The sequence below is a fragment of the Cnephaeus nilssonii genome (assembly GCF_951640355.1).
Source record: "Cnephaeus nilssonii genome assembly, chromosome: 19".
NCBI lineage: Eukaryota > Metazoa > Chordata > Mammalia > Chiroptera > Vespertilionidae > Cnephaeus > Cnephaeus nilssonii.
This window is the reverse complement of record NC_137090.1, coordinates 8522207-8537006: the sequence shown is the minus strand read 5'-3', so window position 1 is coordinate 8537006 and position 14800 is coordinate 8522207. Positions and strand designations below refer to the sequence as shown.

The 14800-nt window shown below is 47.4% G+C and overlaps 1 protein-coding gene across 6 annotated transcripts in view; it reads right to left on the bottom strand.

The window, feature by feature from the left end:
* MED24 (mediator complex subunit 24) overlaps nucleotides 1-14800 on the bottom strand; it is a 31113-nt gene that overhangs the window by 14160 nt on the left and 2153 nt on the right. For 4 of the 6 annotated variants that reach the window (XM_079799165.1, XM_079799168.1, XM_079799169.1 and 1 more), the window contains exons 1-5: nucleotides 7750-7801; nucleotides 7159-7348; nucleotides 6988-7070; nucleotides 489-527; nucleotides 109-182 (exon numbers count right to left, since the gene is read on the bottom strand). In XM_079799165.1, coding sequence (XP_079655291.1) covers nucleotides 109-182; nucleotides 489-527; nucleotides 6988-7070; nucleotides 7159-7288 — 326 coding nt within the window. In that variant the 5' untranslated portion in view covers nucleotides 7289-7348; nucleotides 7750-7801. Of the gene's footprint in view, nucleotides 1-108; nucleotides 183-488; nucleotides 528-6987; nucleotides 7071-7158; nucleotides 7349-7749; nucleotides 7802-7833; nucleotides 7971-14800 lie in introns of those variants that run through there. The other 2 variants (XM_079799167.1, XM_079799166.1) reach the window with 2 other exon arrangements.

Below are 14800 nucleotides of genomic sequence, written 5' to 3'. Positions count from 1 at the left end.
GGATGGTGGGTGTGGGTGGGCAGGCGGGGAGAAGTGTGGGAAGCCACAGAGTCTCTATACTTTACACTAAGCTAGTGCTGGAGGTTGTGAGCCTCTCACCCCTATTACCTTAGTCGGTCACAAAACATGTCCATGATATCGAGCAAAGCCTGGACACACAGGTCCCGGGAAAAGTCATCAAACTGTGGAAAGAACAGAGGTGATGCTACAGTCTCACCCGAGGCAGATGGGACACTCATCTTTCCTCCCACCTCAGGTTTCACAATGGGCACCCTTTCAACATTGGAGATTGGCTAATTGCCAGCCCCCGCTTCCCAGGATGCTCTCCCTTCCAGGGAAAGGCAGCTATGCCAGCCAGAGGCATCGTGGGCTGCCTGTCCAGCCTCAGTGGTCACATGATCAAAGCATTCAAGGAGGTGGGGCCCCCTCCGTCATGACCATATCTTTTCCCCTGCCCCCACCCAGCTTGTGAGTAGCTATGATCATACCTTACTGATAGCTGTGAGGACAGAGGAGTAGGACACCATCTGGAGGGAAAGAAGAAAGATAAAGTTCAGACAACTGGTGTTCCGCAGTTGAGCGAACAAGCGCGGATACTTCAAGTTGCTGCAGCTCTCCTAAAACCTCAACCCCTCAAGAGGCCTTCCTCAACCCACTAAATGGACAAAACACCAGGCATTGTCTCCATTCTTCCCGCTATCAGACTCACCGCAAATGACATCATAAGCGTAAACCCATTCAGAAGATGATTTGGGGTATTCAAAGGTGCCATGTTTCACAGTCCACTATAGAGAGAGTTTAACTGCCAGTGGACAGAAGAATGGATATGTTCCTTTACTCCTACAACTTCTATCAAGAGTGATTTTGTTTGTACAAGAACAGCCCGACTGGCATGGCTCAGTGGTTGAGCGTTGACCTATGAACCAGGAGGTCACGGTTTGATTCCTGGTCAGTGCACATGCTGGGGTTGTGAACTTGACTCCCAGTGGGGGGGCGTGCAGGAGGCAGCCAATCAATGAATCTCTTTCATCACTGATGTTTCTCTCTCTCCCTCCCTCCCTTCCTCTCTGAAATCAATAAAATAAAAAAGAACTGGAGACAAGCACACATTTCTTGCAGTGACTATGTGGTAACTGCACCCTGACATAGGTAGTGAATTCCACTATTCACCTCTTACTCATTTTTCTGGAGTTATTCTCGAGGACTCCTCCAGGACACCTGCTCTGATCAACCCCAACCTCCCACCCAAAGCTGAAATCCTCCTGTGTCCAAGTAATCCCCTTGTGCCCATCACTGCACAGCTGGTGCCTGCTGCCCCCCCCCCAACACACACACACACACACACACACACACACACACACACACACACACACCGAACTAGAAGCTCCTTGAGGATAAGGATGCTTTTACTCGGTGACCCATGAACTTGTTGACAATGTCTGTAGAATGAATAAGTAAGAACACACCCTTAGATCAGCATTTCCCAAAGTAGCTTCTAAAGCTGCACTGGACAATAGCGATGCCATTAGCCACATGTGGCTTTTTAAAGTTAAACAGAATTTAAAAATGTATTATCTGTTTCTCTAGAACCCAACCTGGGGCCCAGCAGGTCGTGGGTCCTCCGTAAGTTTTTATTGCTTTGGATTGATGAATTCTCTTTCGTTATTGATGTGTCTTTCATTATGATATCTAAGATGTCATGAAACTAATGTTCTGGGGGGGGAAATTTACCTTAAAACAAATTTCTATTAGTAAAACCTACTTATCACCATAAGATCAGAGATATAATTAAAAAGAAATACTTTGTCCTGAATGAAATTAAACCCTACAAAAAATCTTTTAAGTTGTCATATTCTAAAAAAATAATAATATAGCATGCTGATAAAATGAGTAATACTACAGAAAACAGTCAAAATTAGTGGCACAATACACCAAATAAAAAAGCAAAATACAATGACAGAAACTGTCAAGATAATTAATTACCTGCCTCGTTGGTTTTCTTCACTAGAAAAACAGAACTTTCCAAAGATTTAAGAAGAAAGATAAGTCAGCCTCGATGACCTTAGTCGGGTGAACTTTACATGCATGGCAATGCCTTTTACGTCTTATTTTCCCATCATGTGCATAGACTACTCTCTGTTCAGACATCTTTAACGAAGATTCTTGGATTGAACAGGTGCAAAACACACAGAAGACTTAAATACACAATTAGTGTTTAGTGCCACACTCAGCAGGACACACCGGGAAGCCAACGCTGGTGTCTGACAGTGATCAGAAAGTTGGGTGCCTGCCTGGGCAGGATGACCGTAACGTTCCAGGCGAGTGTTTGTTTATTTATAACTGATGTCCCCATAGCAAGAGCTTGGCAGAGAACAGAACCTTGCTAGATACCAACCTGAAGGGGGAGCTGGATGTCCCCACGAGAAACGGACCCCAAACTACCAGAAGAGACACCCCCAATTCTGTATGTTCTGAAGGATGTCATTGGTTATATGTTTATATGGTCTCCAAATTCAGGATTCTGTTCAGTAAATTTTTGCCAACAGTATCAATAAAGCACTCCTACTCTAGAGACCTAAAAATACTTTCCACGTGGCGAACTGTTTTAACAGCAGGATTTAACCTATTCCAGTCGTAATATATCCATCAACGCAGGAGCGCTAAACTACCAGCAGCCCAAGGATGGAGACCGTCTATGTGGCCACTACACACCTCGCCAGCCCAGACTGACCCCACAGCTGCTCTCTGATCTCCTCTGCTCTTCATAGTCAACACCCCAACTGCTCCTCAGTACCTCTACGAGCACAGCACTGGACCAAAGAGCCTCTTGACTCTGAAGGAAAAATAAGTGACTAATTGTGCACAGCACTTTGGAAGTCATGAAGGTCTTCCATGTATATTTATTTCTCTCACTGCTACTTCAGCCTCTTTATCCCTCTTGCTTTCCCCATCAGTGTTTACACATCTCAAGATTCTTCTATTTTTAAAGGAACTTCCCGCAGACCTCACACTTCCAATTAACCACCACCCTCTCGTCTGCTCTTCACAGGCATAAGAGTTCTCTATACTCACTGACTACCTCCCCACCTCCCGTTGGCAATTCAACCCATTCCAATCACTTCTGGCCTTCCCACGGCATGAATCCTCTCATTAAGCTCATCAGCAAACTCTTGTTGCTACACCCCATGGACAGTTCTCAGTTCTGATCTCAATGACCTCCCAGCAGCATCTAACACCAGGAAACACCTCCTCATTCTTCATTCCTCTCCTTCCTCCTGTGACTTTTCTTGATACCCCGCTCTCTCGCTTTTCTTTTCTTCTCTCCTCGCTGACCCCTTCTTTTGAGGCTCCTATGAGGAATTCTTTTCCTGTATGTGTTCCTTGAAGGTGATGGGTTCCTCAGGAATGTGGCTTGGTCACTCCCTTCCTTGCTCACTCTCCATACTCTCTGGGCAATCTCACCCATGGCCATAGTTTCAATTACCATCTGCAGACAATGACTCCTAAATCAACAGCTCTAGTCTAGGCCTCTCCTTCTAAGTTCCACACATGTATGTTCAACTGCCTACTCAGTATCTTCTCTTTGATAGCCCACAGAGGCACCTTAAATGTAACAAGGCCAAAATCAAACATGCCATCCCCACCCCTCATCTGCACCCCAAACCTAACAGTCCCACTCTACTCCCACTGTCTTCCTACGATCCCATCATTCATCGTATGATCCCATCATTCAGCCATTCCTCCAAACCAGAAACCTAGACACTAACTTGGATTTTTTTCCTCTCTTTCACACTTCTCCTCCAGTCAATCACCAAATCCTCTCTCATGTCATTTCCTAACTTGTTCTTGAATTCACCTTTTTTTTAAAATATGTTTTAATTGATTTTTAGAGGGAGAGAGCGAAACATCAATGGGAGAGTGAAACATGAATGCACACCCTCTACAGGGGATTAAGTCTGAAACCCAGGCATGTGCCCCAACCAGGAATCAAACTGGTAACCTCTAGTTGCGTGGGACGCTGCCCAACCAACTGCGCTACACTGCACTTGAATTCATCTTTTTTTTTTTTTTGCTGCTGCCATTTCCCAAGTTTTTTAAAAAAATTGATTTTATTTTTTTGTTAATCTTCACCCAAGGATATTTTTTTCATTGATTTTTAGAGAGGGAGGGAGGGAGGGAGGGAGGGAGGGAGGGAGGGAGGGGGAGAGGGAGAGAGAGAGAGAGAGAGAGAGACAGAGAGACAGAGAGACATCCATTGGTTGCCTCCTACATTCATTCCAGCTGGGACCTGGGATTGAACCTGCAACCCAGGTGCCCATGACCAGGTTGAACCCAAGATCCTTTGGTTTTCGGGCCAATGCTCTAACAGCCAGGGTTGGCACTTCCCAAGTTTATGCTAGTATCATCTCTTTCCTGAATTACTACAATAGCTTAAATCAGGAGTTGGAAAAGTATGGCTTACAACCTAAATCTGGCTTATCCACCATTTTTGTAAATAAAGTTTTATCAGAACACAGGCATGCCCACTTATTTACATATTATCTAGATCTGCTTTCAAGCTATGATGACAGAACAGTAGTGACAGAAACTATATGGCCTGCAAAAGAGAAAGTATTTACTATCTGGTTCTTTAGAGCAAAAATATTTCAGACTAAATTGTGTCCTTGCCTTGTCTTACCCCCTTTCAACCCATTCTTCAAACTACAATCAGAGTAATTTTTCAAAAGTTAATCCACAAATTCCCCAAATCCACAAAGTCAAGAAAATCCCAATCAAAATATAATAGGACTTTAAAAAGAACTTAGGTGGATTCTAAAATTTGTCTAGCAATGAAAATGCCTGGGTCAAGAAATTTTTGAGAGATAAAAACTATGGGAAGACTTGCCTAGCCAGGTATCAAACATACTATAAAGATACAATAATTAAAACAATAAAGTACTGGTGCAAGAAAAGACCAATATACCAATAAAATAAACTAGAATGTCAAGAAATGGAATCTTGCCTACAAGAAAATTTAGGATAGGACAAATAATGGTCTATTCAATAAAGGTAGTTGAGCCAACTGTCCATCTGTCTGAAAAAATATATAAATAAATTTGGATCTCTGTTTCACACTGCAATAAATTTTAACTGTGTCAGAGAAAAGAAACAAAAAATAAAAGTGAAGTGTTGGCAAAAATTAGAGAAAAATATATTTTGATCCTTAGAGCAGGCAACCCCTTATGCAAGACAAAAGCCACAAAGGGAAAAAAAAAAAAAAGGCTAAATCTGGCAACAGAAACATTAAAAACCTCTGCATGCTGCCCTGGCTGATTTGGCTCAGTGGACAGAGCATTGGCCTGCGGACTGAGGGGTCCTGGGTTCGATTCTGGTCAGGGGCACATGCCCAGGTTGCAGGCTCGATCCCCAGTGGGGGAGGGGTGTGTGCAGAAGGCAGCCGATCAATGATTCTCTCTCATCATTGATGTTTCTATCTCTCTCTCCCTCTCCCTTCCTCTCTGAAATCAATAAAAACATTTTTTAAAAACTTCTGCACGCTAAGAAAATAAAAATCAACAAACTTAAAAAAAGATGACAGAAAGAAAATTGAAAACATACACAACAGATAAGGATTACAAGATAGATTGCTTTTTTAATATATTTTTATTGATTTCAGAGAGGAAGGGAGAGGGAGAGAGAGATAGAAACATCAATGATGAGAGAGAATCACTGATTGGCTGCCTGCTCCACACCCCTATTGGGGATCAAGCCCACAACCCAGGCATATGCCCTTGACCAGAATAGAACCTGGGACCTTTCAGTCCACAGGCCGACACTCTTATCCACTGAGTCAAACCAGCTAGGACAAGATATATTATTTTAAAAGACACTTAAAAATCAGTAGGAATTCTTGGAATGATGAAAATGTTTCAAACTGATTGTGGTAATAGTTGTACAACTCTGAATATTCTAAAAACTATTGAGATATACACTGAGTGGCCAAATTATTATGATCTCTGAATGCATAATAATCTGGCCACTCAGTGTGTGTGTGTATATCTATATATAAATAGTTTACCGATTTAAGAGGCCTGGTGCATGAATTCGTGCATGGGTGTGGTCCGGCCAGCCTGGCCAGGGGGAGGGGACATGGGCGGTTGGCCGGCCTGCCTGCTGGTCGAACTCCTGGTCGAGGGGACAATTTTCATATTAGCCTTTTATTCTATAGGATATACACTGAGTGGCCAGATTATTATTCGTTCAGAGATCATAATAATCTGGCCACTCAGTGTATATCTTAAATCGGTAAACTATTTATATAGTACGTGATCTATAGCTCAATTAAGCTGTTACCAAAAAAATAAAGAAAACAATCAAACAATAGAAAAATGGGCAAATGGTATACATAAGTAATTCACAGAAGATATGCATATAAAAATATGCTCAACATCACAATCATGGAAATACATAATATAACATGACGTTATTTTTTGCTTCTCTGGAAATAAATCTGCAAGATTCTATCCAGCATTGGCAAAGATGTGTGGAAATACTGTCAAACACTATGTACAGTCTTATCAATCTGCCTGGCTAACTCAACATTCATGTTTTGGTTTAAACATCGCATCCCTCTGATTGCTCAGAATGGATTAGGTGCCCCTTCCATGTACTCCCACAGTACCCTGTCCCAGCCACTATCATAAGCCTATCCTGTGACTGACGGCTTATTATATCTGCATTACCCACTAAATTCTTTGGGTGCTGGGATCAGACCTTGTTCAGAGCCATATCCCCAGGGCCTACAGCACCGTCTGGCACATACAAACATTCGTGAATATTTCTTGTAGAATAAGTTAATGAAGTATTATTCTTTCCATGAGAAAACTACGGCTCAGAGAAGTGATATATTCCAACAAATTCACCTGGACGGTGTATGAGCCCACAACGGTACCCTGCGCCTTTTATATCTTCACACCCTCACTCTCTGGAACCGGTGGGGCAGTTTACCTGGGAGCTAATGGCATACTTCAGGTAGGACAGGATGAGAGGATTGGGGGAAGGTCCAATCATGGCCTGCTCCAGCAGTGCTTCTGCAAGGGGAATCACAAAGTAAGACCGTGTGGTCACAACTTTTCCGGGTGTAGCCCTCCCATCCTTCCTTCCTATTGCACTGGAGACCTGCTAAGTTGAGAATGTCCCACGTGGCTCCTTTGGGGAAGAATTTCTTCATGTTGATTGCCCACTGGTAGTCACTCCATCGCTCCTTCCAGGCTTGCAAAATGGCTTGCTTCAGGTTCACCACCTTCATGATTGCACTCTCAGGAAGCCGGGGCCGGTGGCGGTCAGCTGGGAGGCGGGAGAAGTCGAGCTAGAGAAGGGGAGAGGAGATGCTGAGGGAAAGAACGGGGGAGGGCGGACCTGAATGAAATGGAGAAGCTACAGGAAGATTTAAGGGAGACAGAACCAAAAAGGAAAAGAGGGGGGAGAGGGTGGTAAGGATCCTGCCAGGTTCTTCCCTCCTGGACCATCCTTTCTTAAGCTAACGAGGGTGTCAAAGGGGCTTTCATACAAAGAGTAAAGAGGACAGCAAAGGGTTAAGCCAGTTCTGGTCGCCTAATTATTCCCTCAGCTCTGGCTCCGTCCCTCAGCAGGCACCACCACTCCAAATCTAGACAACACCCCCCCCCCCCCCATTTCCTCCATCTTCCACAACCCTGACACTATCATCCCGTTTCCTTTTCATCCACCACCGCCCCAAATTAAGCCTACCGGACCACTTAGCTCTAAGACCTAGGCATCGCCATTTTGGCACTTATCAAAGAGCTAGTTTTCTATTGGCTGGGGGCAACATACATGAGCCAATGCCGCAAGAGGCAGGTCACGCCGCGAGGTCTTCTGGGAATTGTAGTTTCTCGGACTGAGCTAGCGTGGACGATAAGTAGTCAGCCCGCCTCGTTTCTCTCCTTCAGAGAAGGACTTGTAGGAGCTGAGGCATCACAGGGGAGTGAGGGGGGAGGGCTCTCGAAAGGCCGCTCGCCTTCAGACCTCGCCCAATGACGTCACTGCCGACTCGTTATTTAAATATTCTGCCACTCCTTCATTACCCGCTAGTTAGTAGGCACAGCAAGGGGGTGGCGTTCCCTTAGCAATATGTTTCTTCTTTCCTGGCATATTTAAACAAAAATTATTATTTCCTAAACCTCTGAGTCTACTACCAGAGTTCTCCTTTCCACACTCGTGTTCCACAGGCCACATTGAGGCTTCCTCAGTTACACACATCACCACTTCACCCCCAATTCTGGCAGTCCTCCCAGAATCTCCTGGCTTTGCAGACTGCTTGAATACCAGGAGACGTAGGAGGAAAGTAAGGAGGAAACTGAGGTTAAGGTTATCAAAAATAAGGAAAGTCTGAGAAATTGTCATAGCCAAGAGGGCCTTAGGAGACATGATGACTAAATGTAACTTGGCAATCTGGGTGTGACCCTGGAGCAGAAAAAGCACATTAAGAGAAAACTAAGGAATCTGAATAAGGCATGGACATTGGTAAATAATAATGTATCAGTACTGGTTCCATTGTAATGGTAACAAATGTTCCATACTAATGTAAGGTGTTAACAAAAGGGAAAATTGGGCTTGGGGTGTGTGGAGACCCACTACTATCTTCACATTTTCCCCTATATATCTAAAACTATTCTTTTAAAAAAAAAAGTTTATTAGCCCCAGCCGGTGTTTCTCAGTGGTTGAGTGTCGACCTATGAATCAGGAGGTCGAGGTTCTGATTTCAGAGATGAAGGGAGAGGGAGAGAGAGAGATAGAAATATCAATGATGAGAGAGAATCCTTGATCGGCTGCCTCCTGCACACCAAACCCGGGGGATAGAGCCCGAAACCCAGGCATGTGCCCCGACTGGAAATCAAACCTCAACCTCCTAGTTCATAGGTCAATACTCAAGCACTGAGCCATGCCAGCTGGGCAATAAAAATATACATACATTTTTAATCCTTGCCCGAAGATATTTTTCCGTAGATTTTTAGGGAGAGTGGAAGAGAGAGGGAAAGACAGAGAGAAATATTGATGTGAGAGAAACACATCGACAAGGACCCCGGCCCGGGAGGAGCCTGCAACCGAGGTACATGCCCTTGACTGAAATCGAACCTGGGACCCTTTGGTTCATAGGCCAACGCTCTATCCACTGAGCCAAACCAGCTAGAGCTAAATTTTTTTTAAGTTTATTTAAAAATGTGCTGTCTTGCTTATCCTATGGAACCATATTGTAGATAATTATGTCCATGGCTTCCAGCATTGGCCCTTCTTTCCCCCTCAGTAAAAAGTCAAACAAATGCTACCTACTTCTGGCTCCAATGTCTGAGTCTCCCTATACACAGCCCTCATCCTTCCTCTGTCCTGTGAACAGGTTGTCCCTAATGTTTACAACGAGGGACAAGAATAAACAGCCCAGTGTCCCCCACTCCTATTTTCAGCTCTCCATCTCATAGCCTGAGGAGCTTGACATCCTAGTCCGTGAGTCCCACCTCCATTCATATTTCCCAACAACCATTCTTTGACCACCCTTTCAGTGGCAAATCAGTTCTCAGGAAAGTGAATCTGGGGGAGCAGCCCACCCAGGCTCTGGAAGCAAACGTGTGGGCCTTGAAACAAGAAATAACAGGATCCTGGGTATCTGGAGCGTAGTCTAAACAGGGAGACAAGGACTCCTGTTCCGAAGGGGAGAGTGCAGCTGGACGAGGGCCAGATCACATCCCTCTAAGGTCATTGCTGCTTATGGCCTTCCTTTTCTCCTTCTGTGTTTGTTTTTTTTCTTTATAAGAATATCACCTTTTTTATTTTTTAAATATATTTTTATTGATTTCAGAGAGGAAGGGAGAAGGGAGAGAGAGATAGAAACATCAATGATGAGAGAGAATCATTGATCGGCCGCCTCCTGCATGCCCCACACTGAGAATCGAGCCCATAACCTAGGCATGTGCCCTTGACCAGAATCGAACCGGGGGCCCTTCAGTCCGCAGGCTGATGCTCTATCTGCTGAGCCAAGCTGGCTAGGGATCCTGATGGCCTTTCTACCTCCCAATGCACCCCCACACACACCCTCCATTCTGCTTCCTTTTGCGCCTGCCCAAGTGATACCATTGGGGAACAACTGCCAAATATGTGTAGCCAAAGCTCCCAGAGCAGGAAGGAGGGAGAACCCAGACTCCTCACACTTGACCTCCAGACTCCCCACAGCCACACACACACACACTTGAGATGGCCTCAAACCCTGTTTGTCTGTAGTCTCTCACTTACCTGGAATCCCTTTCTCTCCCAGGCCCCTCACTCTACCTCTGCCTGCTGCCCTCTCCTCTCATTCCTTTCCTGTTACTCCAGCCAAGGAACTCCCCCTTGAGCCATGCCTGGATCCTGCAGCTCCTGTCCCATCCCTCATAGCCAAACGGCCCCTCTGGGAAAGAAGCTGTCAACTTTGTGACTGCTCCTGACTGGGCTAGTGGGTGTTGGATCCAGTCCATGTGGAAGTGGGGAATATTTGGGCCTGAGGATAGTCATGTTCTAAGCTCAAACCACCTCCCTCTGGCAGGAAGCCTGGCAGATCCGGGTTGAGGGAGAGGGGGAGCTCCTTCCCACTTCACAATCGCAAGGTCGCTTTTGCAGTCCGGCCAGCTGCCTTCCCTGACCCCCCACCTTTCACCAGCAGCCCTCTCTCTAGGCGTGGCAGGGTTCCCCCAAGGATTGGACTCCCACGGGAACATAAGGACTCCTTTAGTTCTGGGCAAGGAGTATCTTCAGCTTCTCTACTTTGTCCTGTCTCCTAGTCTGTGAATATCAGAAATAGCCTTCCCATACATCACTTCTTCTCCCCACATCACAGTAGCTTCCGATGACCCACAAGCTCTCTGGCTTCCTGACTAGAAGGACAGGACTCCATGATAACCCTCCGACACGTGGAAGAAGAGATGCTGACATCCCCTTTGAGGGTACAAGGAAACCCTCCCCCGACACAGCCCCTCCCAAAAGCTCTTCTTGCTCCACTTTCTTCTGCTGTCTGTCCTCCCTCAGCACTGCTAGGGCCTGAGCTCCCACCTCTGCTCTCTTAGCCCTAAGCCCCAACCTCTTCATCATGTTGGCTGGGCGGGCCGGGGAAGGGGTCTGGCTGGAGAGAAGAGGGGCAGGTGGAAGCCAGCCAGGCAGAGTGGCACGGTATCACTGGAGCAGTGGCAGAAAAGGAGCTAGGCCAGAATGGGGGCTTGGAGTGAGGTAAGTGGTTGTGAGGAACAGGGTTTTGGGTACCCAATGGGACAGGGGCATTCCTTATCTAGGCTAGAAAGAAGTAGAAGGAAAATGGGTAAGAGTCTAGGCCCAGCCCTAGCCGGTTTGGTTCAATGAATAGAGAGCGTCAGCCTGTGGACTGAAAGGTCCCAGGTTCGATTCCGGTCAAGGGCACATGCCTGGGTTGTGGGCTTGATCCCCAGTACGGGGCATGCAGAAGGCAGCCAATCCATGATTCTCTATCATCATTGATGTTTCTATCTTTCTCTCCCTCTCCCTTCCTCTCTGAAATCAATAAAAATATATTTAAAAAAAAAAAAAAGAGTCTAGGCCCAGGAACCCTGAAATACTCGGTAAGGATATAAGGCACAGAGGGAAACTGAGTCATTCCGCTCCCCTAATGGAATATTTCCTTTTGGAAGCTTGCTTGGGCAAGTTCAGTGGCAGCTGGTGGATGGGGAAAGAGCGGGAGCCGTTCCCACATACTCACACACAGCTGGCTCCAAACCAGTTTCCTGTGCTCACCAGTCCCCGCATCAAACTGCCTGCTCTTTATCTATCTGAGGGAGGGGAGAACAGGACGGGGGGGGGGGGGGCGCCTACATGGTGGGCCCACCTCAGCACAGCTCCTGGATCCCCCACACTTCTCTGTCTTCCCATTGACCTCACCAGAGGTCCAGAGAGAGACCAACCAGAACAGTCAAAGGCAGAATTTGAACCATCCTCCGAGCGGTTTCCTCTCTCACACCCCAAAGAAGGCCTTCCCTCTCCGCACTGTAAGTGCCACTCTATACTCTTGGCCTCCACGCCAGCCTTTAACTGAAAGGGGAGGGCTGCTGGATGGTAAGACCCAACTCTATGGTAAAGGAGACTGCCCCCTACCCCTCCCTCCTCTTCTCTTTCCTCCTGGCAAAGGCAGGATGAGGGGGTTCTATAAGGGAGTGAAACCAGGAGCTGGGAACTTTAGGGGATGGAATACCTGCTACATATTAAATGCTTTAAAAAAAAAAAAAAGTGTTGCCCTGGCTGGTGTGGGTGGCTCAGTTGGTTGGAGCATCATCCCCTACAGTGGGGGCCTACACCAAAAGGTGGTGAGTTTGATTCCCAGTCAGGGCACATACCCAGGTTGTGGGTTCAATCCCTGGAGGGGGTATGTATGGGAGGCAATCAATCTATGTTTCTCACATCTCTCCCCCTTCCTCTCATTCTCTCTCTCAAAAAAAAAGTGTCAAATCAATGAATAAAAGCAGGATGGACCCTGAAAGACAACCTGGAGAAGGTGTAGGCATTTTTTCCTCTTGCCTCGGCTATCCAAAGCAAGGCTCAACCTAGGTCCTAGGCAGAATCCCTTCCCTGATTCCCTTGTTTGTGACCCATAACCAGGGGACCTGATAGGACAAAGGGGATTGCTAGCGCCCACTTTATTTTTAGCAGGACAATTGTTTGCTAATTTCCCCGGCTCTCATCTCCACTGCATGATCTCCAACTCCCATAAACTGTCCCCTCTTTCTTTCCTCTATTTCCATCTTTTCTTGATTGAAAGATCACTGAGGGGGAAGAAACACGTGGGTTTTAGGTTCTTTTAGCTGGTGGTTTTCCCAGAACGCCCCAAAAGCTGGGCTGTGTCTGCAGAGTCAGGGGTCTCTGCTGGACACCTCATCGCTTGCTGCCACACCCAGAGCCCAGGAGGTCGTGATGAGGTGGGGCAGGGGAACTGCTGAGGCCCAAGACACAGAGCCCCTCCCTGTTCCCCCAAATAGCCCGAGGCTGCTCTTCGCAGGGCTGGAGGGTGCTGTGTGGGGTCTTGGCTTCAAGGCTTCTAGGGGAAGCTCTTCAGAAAGATATCTGGATCCCTGGTTTCTAGTGGGGGGGGGACCCTCAAGAAATCTTGGGGTGCTTCCTAGCAACCATCTGAGAGGGAGGGAAGAAAGGAAGAAAAGAGGGAGGGGCCTGGTATAGCTGCTGCCACGGGAGCCCAGAGAACAGGCTGTTCCTGCCGCCTCCATGGCAACCAACATCTAAGAGCAGAGGGACTGCCGGGCACGTCCCTTTGGAGGGTCTCTATCCTCCTCACCTAGGCCCCACCCGCCTCCTCTCCCCTCTAGGCTCGGTCCCGGAAGCAGGAGTGGGGGATGGAAGAGACAGGCAGGTGGGGGTTTCACAGCCAAGAGAAAACAGGAGCTGGTGATGAACCAGCTCTGAGGAGGGCTAGAAGCTTCCAGAGTTGGGGGTAGGCAGGGTGAGTGCGGTGGAAAGGGAGCTGACACCACCCAGAGGCGGGGGCTATGAGCCCAAACCCGGGCTGGATCCTGGCATCCGCTTTGGAGGCAGCGTGCCCTTCACTCTGCCCTTGCCCAGGTCTGTTAGCAGCCCATAGTGGGAGCCAAGGGAAGGGAGAGAGGTAAGGAGACAGGAATGGTGAACTCTTGTCTTTGAGTTCAAGGTACCCCACTCTGCCCCTGAGGCGGGGGGGGGGGGGGGGGGAGGAGGGAGAGTGGATCAGGAAGCACTTCATTTTCTTTTCTTTTTTAAATCTTTATTGTTGAGAGTATTACAGATGTCCCCCTTTTTTCCCCCCATTCCCCCATACCACCCGGTTCCCACCCTGCCCCACACAGTTCTTCACTACCCTACTGTCTGTGCCCATACGTAAGATCTTTGGTTAATCTCTTCCCACCCCCCACCCCTACCCCCTTCCCTCTGAGATTCATCCGTCTGTTCCATGTTTCCATGCCTCTGATTCTATTTCATTCACCAGTTTAATTTGTTCATTAGATTTCTTGTTCATTTGATTTTTAGATTCAATTGTTGATAGATATCTATTGCCATTTTATTGTTCACATTTTTAAACTTTTTTTCTTCTTCTTCACTTCATTTTCTATGGCTCTGGGTCTAGAATTTCTAAAAGTCTATCTCGCGCAATATCTGTAAGGCCTGTTGTCATAGAGGGTGTGGTGAGGGAAGCCAGTATGGAGGGGAGACAAAACCATAGCCATTTTCTTTTTATCTTCCCCCTCTTGAATCTGTCATCCTCCCCTAATCCACATCTCTGCTAGACCTCTCCACGGCCTCCTGGTTCTGCCTGGCTGATGCCGAGTATACATGTAGCTCGTCTCATAAATCTATCCCACACTTTGGGACTCTCTCGCAACTCCTTGGGCAGCCCTATCCCCAAAGACTTATTTCCACACAGGGCAGAGCATGCACCCTGCACCCTGCACACCACAGCCTTGCTCCGAAGGGTTTCAGCCAAACCTGATCAGGAGGTGGCACAGATGCCCAGCAGCCACCCTCCGTGCACCTTGCTGCTCTGCTCGGCGTGCACACTGCTCTGACTGGACGGTGCAGCCTCCTGCTCCACCTTGCAGCTGTTGCATGCCCACTGCGCGCCCAGGCCAAACCCACAGGTCCACTTACTGCATGCTGACTCTGCACACTGCCGCCTCGGTTCCCCACTGCAGCTGCCACTACCCCACACTGCAGGCTGCTCCCCACCCCCCCACCCCGCCCCCTGCAGACCCTCATCACCACCTCTCCG